The sequence below is a fragment of the Gavialis gangeticus genome, unplaced genomic scaffold (assembly GCF_001723915.1).
Source record: "Gavialis gangeticus isolate Ggan-Ray unplaced genomic scaffold, GavGan_comp1, whole genome shotgun sequence".
NCBI classification, from domain to species: domain Eukaryota; kingdom Metazoa; phylum Chordata; order Crocodylia; family Gavialidae; genus Gavialis; species Gavialis gangeticus.
This window is the reverse complement of record NW_017729027.1, coordinates 50,487,614-50,496,512: the sequence shown is the minus strand read 5'-3', so window position 1 is coordinate 50,496,512 and position 8,899 is coordinate 50,487,614. Positions and strand designations below refer to the sequence as shown.

At 41.5% G+C, this 8,899-nt stretch overlaps 1 protein-coding gene across 1 annotated transcript in view; it reads right to left on the bottom strand.

Annotated features, from left to right (window-relative positions):
- SNTG2 (syntrophin gamma 2) overlaps positions 1 to 8,899 on the bottom strand; it is a 432,116-nt gene that overhangs the window by 19,776 nt on the left and 403,441 nt on the right. The window contains exon 14 of the mRNA XM_019520636.1: positions 3,894 to 3,986. Within this exon, the coding sequence (XP_019376181.1) occupies positions 3,894 to 3,986 (93 nt within the window). The remainder of the gene's footprint in view (positions 1 to 3,893; positions 3,987 to 8,899) is intronic.

Sequence of the window (8,899 nt, the reverse complement as noted above, 5' to 3'; positions counted from 1 at the left end):
CCAAGGGAGGAGAGACCCCCACCTCCCTTGGGAGCCCATTCCAGAGCCTAGCAGCCATATACATAAAGTAATGCCTCCTGATATCAAGCCTGAACCTACTCTCAATCAATTTGTGCTCATTATTCCTTGTTACCCCAGGTGGTGCCTGGGGGAACAGAGCCTCACCTATTCTCCGCTGGTCCCCCTGGTGCATTTATAGACAGCCACCAGATCCCCTCTCAGTCTTCTCTTGTGGAGGCTGAATAGATTCAGGCCCTTTAGTCTATCTGTGTAGGGTCTGGCCTGCTGCCCCCTGACCATGCAAGAGGCCCTCCTCTGGACCCTCTCAAGGTTAGCCACATCCCTCTTGAAGTGCGGCACCGAGAACTGGACGCAGTACTCCAACAGTGGCCTGACCAGCGCTGCATATAGGGGAAGGATCGCCTCCCTGTACCTGCTTATGATGCATCTGTAGATGCACAACAAGGTGCGGTTAGCCTTACTGACCTCTTCCTCGCATTGGCAGCTCATGCCCATCCTGGAGTCAACAATGACTCCAAGATCCCTTTCAACCACTGTGCTGTTGAGAGGGGTGTGTTTCCCAGCCTATAGGTATGCTGCAGGTTCCTTCTCCCTAGATGCAGCATGTTGCACTTGTCTGCGTTGAATTCCATTTTATTCTTATCCACCCACCTCTGTAACCTGTCTAGATCTAGTTGGATTCTGTCCCTTCCCTCCAGTGTGCCCACTTCTCCCCACATCTTTGTGTCATCAACAAATTTGGACAGCGTGCTTTCCACACCCACTTCCAAGTCGCTGATAAAGATGTTGAATAGCACAGGCTGGAGGACCAAGCCCTGGGGAACTCCACTGCCCACATCCCTCCAGGTTGAAAACGAGCCATCCACCCCCACTCTCTGGGTTCACCACCACTCTCTGGGTGTTTAGTATCCACTGGTCTATAGAGAAATCTCCAATCGCTAAAGGAGCAAATTAACTGGTTTCCATATGGGGGGATAAAATGAGAAAACCATGTATAACTAGTACCCTGCTTTTGATAAAACAGCCAAATAGGAGAGGAGACTAATGTTAATGGTCACCCTAGAAACTGTCTAGGGTCAGTGGGGGGAGCACAATGCATCGTAATGAAAAGGCAACACTTCTGAATGATACTATCTCATACTGTCATTTGAGCCTCTCAAGAGATTCCAGATGCATACAGCTCCGATGAAGCAAAATTATTGGATCTTGTCGGCTGTGTCTGCCACAGAGATGTTCTTACAGCCAATGTCTCTCTTGTGGGAGTTTGTCTGTGAATTTGCCTGACAAAGTTTTTGAGTGTACTCTTGAATTACTTTTTCTTAGATATTTAGAAACAAGGCCACATTAGTTCTTGAAAAGTCATTAAAACACCAGAGTGGAGGAAGATGATCCTTAGATTATGGCCTCACGAGACGAAGAAGAAATATGTACAGGCAGCTGCCTGCTCTGGCTTTTACATCCTCATCAGGAGATCCAGGATAGACGTATGCTTTGACCCATGGGCTGAAACTACATCTATGTTGATAGACAATTGGACCTTGGTCTGAAAGAAGGTGTAGACAGTGATCTGATGGAATAAAGCATGCCTGCCTCAGGGAGCCCAGTAGAACTCAGAAGGTACCTATATGGTCCTTGGGGTACTTTACACCCAGTGAGGAAATTCCTTTGATCCAGATATAAAGTCATAATGGCTAGATTCAGATGTGCAGGCATGTGTGGTTTGTGGTGCTGCAAACCTCTTTGCAGTGCCACAAACTGCAAGTGTGGCATGTTAAACAGTGCTCCATGCTGCAGATTTGCAGTGCAGGGAAAATATTTGCTATTTGGAAATCCCAGTAGCAAAAGGCAAAAAAACAAAAACAAAAAAAAATGCCAACCAAAAAGCAGCATGGCACATACTCCAAGAATGTGCACTGGAAGGCACAAAGGTTCAGTACTTCTGGGAAATGCTCTGGCTGCCAGTCAGAGCATCTTCCCTCCTCTTTTTGTCCTCTGGGTCCTCCAGCATGCTGGGACCTGGGAGAAGTGGGGAAATTACAGTTTCCCAGAAGTGGGGCATTTTGCCCTGCACCAAAACCCATGTGCAGGGGTGTGTACACAGTAGCAAAAAACAGTGGCACAAATTTGTGCCACTGCTATTTTTGCTGTGGGAAATGCATGTCCCTGCATGTGTATGCTCATCTGGACACACCTAGTGGACTCCAAGATGAACATGAGTCATCAGTGTGATGAAGTCATCAGCAAAGCTAATTGCACTTTACCATGCATCAGCAGATGCATGACAAACAGAACCAAGGAGGTGATACTTCCCCTCTATCGGGCACTGGTCAGACCTCAGTTGGAGTACTGCATCCAGTTTTGGGTGCCACACATTAAGAGGGATGTGGATAACCTGGAGAGGGTCCAGAGAAGGGTCACTCGTATGGTTAAGGGCTTGCAGGCCAAGCTCTACAAGGAAAGACTACGGCACCTGGACCTCTTCAGCCTCCACAAGAGAAGGTTGAGAGGTGATCTTGTGGCTGCCTATAAATTCATCATTGGGGTGCAGAAGGGAATTGGTGAGGCTCTACTCACCAAGGCACCCCTGTGGGTTACAAGAAATAATGGCCATAAGCTAGCAGAGAGCAGATTTAAATTGGACATTAGGAGGAACTTCTTCACAGTTAGAGTGGCCAAAATCTGGAATGGGCCCCAAGGGAGGTGGTACTTTCCCCTACCCTGGGGGTCTTCAAGAGGAGGTTAGATAGGCATCTGGCTGGGGTCATCTGAACCCAGCACACTTTCCTGCCTATGCAGGGTGTCAGACTTGATGATCTATTGAGGTCCCTTCCGACCCTAACATCTATGAATATATGATATCAAAATGCTGCATTTCTCTTTTACAAGTCCTTTTCTGATAAGATGTTTTGAACTTCCATCATCTGGGTGCACAATCACTAAATATGTATGAATACTAAGTATTTCAGCATTGTAAGTGCACAAAAGATTGTGCGGGTGAGGGTAACATGGGAATCTTCAAATTTCAGTCAAGGATTCTGAGAAGGAACTGAGGAGAGTCTGGCTGGCTCTACTTCCTTATGTCCTCAGCCTGCAAGAAGATAAGATGGGAGCACATATCCCCCTACAGGTACTAAAAGTCTCTGAGTAGAGCACCCTGGGCATCCACATGCCTACCTACAATGTGATATGCATGTGTACAATCATTGTTTTTTAATGAGTGAGGTAATGTATGTTTGTGAAAGTTTGGTCTTATCACCTCTTTATCAGTGGTCATGAATAGAGGCAAGTCCCTGCCCTTTCCTCCTCCATTGAGTTTGGGAAATTTAGCACTAAAAGATGTGCTGTCTCTCAAAATCTGTATATTCAGAAAGGCACAAGGACCAGATGTTTCTGAACTTTACAGAAGGCAGAAGGAAAGGCTCTTTACACGCTGCCCTATTCTTTGTCTTTTCTCCTGACCCCTAGGGGGAGGCACAAGTCAGTCCTTAACTGTCCTATTGTTGAAGAGTAGAAGGTCCTATACACAAAGTTTTACATTTAATCAGGATCACACAATATTTCATTTTCACAAGATTGGCCAAGTCTTCTATAACTTGGGGTCTTTTGGATGAAATTTTAGAGGCTGTAGCTCAGCTTAAATATCCAAATAGCTTTCTTTTTTTGTTTGTAAGAATTGTGTCTACCTTGGTCACCTGGGCAAAAAACGCTTTTCTTTTTCCAGGATGCCTTTTTGTGATACCAACAGAAAATAGATTATAATATTGTGTGAATCAAGCAAATGGAAAATACCATCACTAAAAACAATAATTTGAACAAATTCAGCAACAGTGAAATAGAGCAGGTTATAGTTTTTGTTTCTTTTCCCCTCTTACCTTTGTTTTACTGTCAAAACAGGTGAATCCCAAAGCAAAGTCAACTGTGAAGCACAGGGAATCTCCTTGCCAACTGCACATATATGTTTTAGACTGGAAAAAGTGTTAATTTTGAGAAAATGGTTATAATTGTTCAATTTACCAATAACAGTAATACTTAAAATCTTTATTATTTGTGCAAGGTGCCAAGCCAGTAATAGTAGAACAAGTTTATATCAGTCATTTAAAGAGTTTGTCAGTAATGCATAACTGCGCAAAATATCAGACCTGTTCACTACAGGTGATTCCTCTCTACTATGTCAAAGACAAACAAAAATGCATCTTTCGAACATGACCAGAAATCTACACGCTTCTGTCCATTACAAAATGTAGACATGGACCATTTAAATGAATATAATCATTGTAAAACCTTCTTCAGATTACTTAGAACTAATACAAAGGTCTAGATGCATTAAATATGAGTTGGTTATCACCTGGTTTCTAATGAGCTCTGTCTAGTCTAAATAGTGTGGTTACCTTTTAGGATAGTGGTGCTCAGCCTTTTGACTATACAAGCCAGATAAGTGGTGAAGGATGAGTTTATGGGTTGAATAGAGCTCCATGACTCCAGGATTGGGCCCCAGGTGCTTTTTCCAGCCCCTTACCGGGATTGGGTCCTGGGGACTGTGGTGCTTCCTTCTGGGCCCTGCACACTGGGACTGGGACCCTGGGTCCTGACACTGCCCCTTCCCAAACCTATACACTGGGATTGGGCACTAGGACCTCATGCTACCCCCACCCAATCCAGTCATCCAATCTAGTGCAGGGCCTGAGTCTGGAAACTTGGCAGCAGTTGCCACTGCTCCCCCACAGCCAACTTTCCAGGCCAGTGGGGAGCCGTTTGGGCTGGATAGCATGGTGTCACAGGACGGGGGTTGAGCATTCCTGACCTAGGACATTAGTATCTGCCACCTTTATAATTCCACTTTAAACTTGACAAATTGCTTTTGGAATCAGCAAGATTTCTTTGCAAGCTCTTAAAACTTTGTTAGAGTTCTAGTGCAGTAAAAATAGTTATACTGAACTAATTAACTAAGGCTGCTATTTTGTTAGGCAATGAAATATGAATGTTAATTCTTTGACCTTTTTAAAGTTAAAAAGGCAGTTTCTGTTTAAAGTTATGAATGTGTTTTACAACAAAAGTCTATTAAAATTTAAATTTACCTCTGCACACATTTTAGACTATCAGTATTGTATGTAAATTGGATTCAGAATGCAAAGACAGGCAGTCTGCAGTGCTACTGCCTACAAATTTAAAAATAACTTGATGGGTTTTATATTGAAGTAAAGAGCAAAAATACCACTAAATTTAGTGCATGTAAAGAGCAGGCCTCTTCTCCATTTTTTCTTTACTCCAGTTTACAAAGTGCTTTCTAAAATGCTAAATATGGCCTCTAATTTTGATAGAAAGTTTTCCAAGGAAGCAATCTCTGTGTCTGACATTAATTTTTCATAAACAGCATGGGCCTCCCACATTTAGAGATGTGTTTAAAACATCATATTTGGATAATATTTTTGAAATGCTACAGAATGTGGTTGTAACAAGTGAATGGTCTGTGGAAGATTGGAACCACTAACTTGAACAGGATTTTTTTTTCAGGTTTTAAAAAATAGTAATTCTTGATGTTGAAAAACAAACTATTAGCATATTTTAAATCTTTGATATTTAATGTTCATGAAGGCTTTCCCTAACATTTTAAAATCCTATTACTGTAATCAAAATACAAAATGTGTCACACTTATTCTAATATAAAACCCATAAATGAGTTATAGCCTTGAAATTTCACAGCTACTAAATGTTTTCACAGTTTGTAAAGTTCATATTTCAGTATTTCAGCAGGATGAATAATCAAAAAACAGATTTATAAATATATTTTTGAATAAACTATTTTATTTTTTCTATCTGCTGCTGTTCAGGGAACGTATTCTTGGGGATCCATGAACATTCTGAATACTTCCATGTAGTTGTGACCAATGTTTGAGAGACTATAACATCATTTCTCATTCACTATAAAGTGGCATTAAGCAATAGACCTAATTTATTCTCCTATTTTGTCCAATCTGTTGGCCAGAACCTGATGCAGTATAGAATTGGCTTAACTTTAAATGTATGTTTAATTGAGGTCCTGAATCATGAAGAAGAAATAATACCCTGCAAGCAATTGAGCAGTCATAAACAGTAAGCACTGAAGTGAACAGTTCATGAATTATTACTGAAATATTTGGTAAATATTGTAAAATTATGTGTCTAATGACAAGTGTTTACAGAAGCTTTTCATACAAAAATTAAAAACTAATACAAGACAAAATTTGTTGCATTTCAACCGTGATATGCCAACAATGCAATTGGTTCTCAACTGGTGGGCCAATGAGGGGCAATAAAGCTGAATACAGAGGTAACCAGGGGACCTAGCATATCCCCAAACATTTCTGGTGCCAGGAAGAACCACACTGAGAAACTGGGCTGTGATGCACGTTCTACCACCCAAACAGGAAGCAGAAGAGCCTCCTTCATTCTCTGAGAAAAAAGGCTATTTAGCCCAGGTATAGCACTGTGACAACGTGTTTATGCTGCTTCTGTTCCAGAACTACCAGTTGGAGACCTAGTTTAAGAGTCTTTGCAGCCTGCCTGACAAGAGAATCACAAGGGATATAGGCTCAGACTTACCCACAGCCAATGTCCATTGGGCTGGGGGTGGACATTAATGCCCACAGTGCATTGGTTTGTGGGGGACATTAGCTGTGGGTAAGAAGATAGGGTTGAGAGAGTCCCTTATTCAGAGTCAAATTTGTTGAGAAACACTATACTATGCAGCCAAATTTTAGCAGAATCAATATTTACTAAAGACATAACAGAACTTTTCCTTACAAAGCACACTTATTCTTATTCCACAAAAAAACCTTAAGTTTACCTATATACATGGCTGATGTTTAACTTGATAGTCTACATGTTACACAACTTCTCTAAATAAACTGTCAAAAGTTTAGGTTCTCAAACACATCCTTAATTTGGACATTGTGGGTCCTCACAGATGTGGGGAAAAAAAGCAACCTTATGCTGTACTGGAGGAGCCGTGCATTAATTTGACCCGGTTCTACAGCATCTGTATAGATCAGGTGCTTCAGTGGGGCTTTTTGGCACATTAGCTAAAGCTCATTCAATTCCATCATTTAGATAAAAGCGCCAAAGAGCCCCACTAATGTGCCTGATGTCTACAGATGTTGAGAAAGCTGAGTGCAACTAAGGTGCTGCCTCTTCTGGGCATGTGCTGGGCTTGGTGTGGCAGGGTGCTGAGTTTAAAGTAAAGCACTGATTTTTTCCCCCACGTCTGCTAGAAGCCTATGTTAATAGATTGTATCTTTCCCACTGATGAAAAGAAAGACTTTGATCCCTTTCTGTTCAGAAGTGTAGCCACAGCCTTTCCTTAAAGTTGAGATTTCATGGCAGCCACATGCATGTCTACAGCAACTGCCTACATAGAAATTTATTATTAGAAACCTATTTAATTTTAGCTGTTTTAAATGGAATTTAGCAGAGAGTAGAGTTAGCATCATGTGAGTTGCCACCTTTCTGCTTACTTCCAGTGACTCTCCAAAGACCACTTTCTGAGAAGCCCTAGTTAGGCTAGTGATAGTATTTGAAATAATATGACTTTAAGCATCTTCCTTGCTGCTTTAAAATAACCTTGACTAAGACATCAGCTTACCACAGGGTACTCAGAAAATGTGTGCGCACGTGTGTGTGTCTGTGTGTGTGCGTGTACATGTAGGTAATTCTAACTTGGATTTGGCCTAAACTTTCTTTAACATTTCTATTAAAAACAAGTTTCAGATACAGCGGAATAGTTTAAGAATAATCTATATACATCTCCCTGGTTCTACTTACATGGGAGTTTTACTTACAGTATAAAAGTATATGATAATTTAAAACACTAAGGGCATTTATAAACATACTTTTTTTGCCCCACAATGTGCCAGAGATCTGCTGCTTTGGAGCAGGTTCAATTATTCGAGTTTGCTCCGCACACAAACTGAGAAGAACTGTGCTGCGCTGCACGTAGTTGTATAAGCGGCAAAATGAGCATCAGAATGCAGAAAATGGTGGCAGTGCACTTTTGAACTAAAGCACCTCTAATGTGTTTTAGTTCAAAAGCATGTTGGTACCATTTCCTCAGCACTGACGCACATTTCACTGCTCATACAACTGTAAGCATCGCAGCACCAAGCGCTTTTGAAAGCACCTGGTGCTGCGGTGCTTGCATATACAAAAATACCCTAAGAAACATGCTGTAGGGACTCTCCTGGACTTGCAGGTATATGGACTAGATGAGCTAACTGACTTTGCCATCTTTAACTTTGATGATTCAGTCATTAGTTTGAGATGTAGACTAGAAATTGATGTGACCTTCTAATCAAAGCGTCAAAGACATAGGAATGTAGAAATAGAAAGAGCCTCCAAGGGACTTTCTAGGCCAGGCCACTGCATTTCAGACAGTTATTAACCAAAGAATCCCTATAGTTGCTACTGCAAATTGTCACACAGAACTGCAATGGACAACATCTTAAACAGGCAAAAATGCCCTATAATGTCATAGATAAAAGCAGGGAAAATGAGACCAATATCAATTAATATATGCTTAAAGGTCCTAGGAAAAGTACAATGCCCTATAACAAACAAAACCCACCATGGTCTGCACCAGTATGACTTAAAAGAAAAATTCCTTCCTTATCCCAAATGTGATGGTTGGTATAACCTTCAGTGCAAGAGAAAGTCTAGGTTAGAAAGTCTGGCTTTTCTAAGTACCAGTGAAAAAATAAAATCAGTGCACCTCAATCACCCCCCCACACACACACTTTAGGCAAAAATATCCCCCATGAGCTCGTAACATTCATGATGAAGGGGTAAAAAATACCTAACCTTACCTGATCAACAAAAACCCGGGGTTGTGAGATAAAAGACTAAGGGT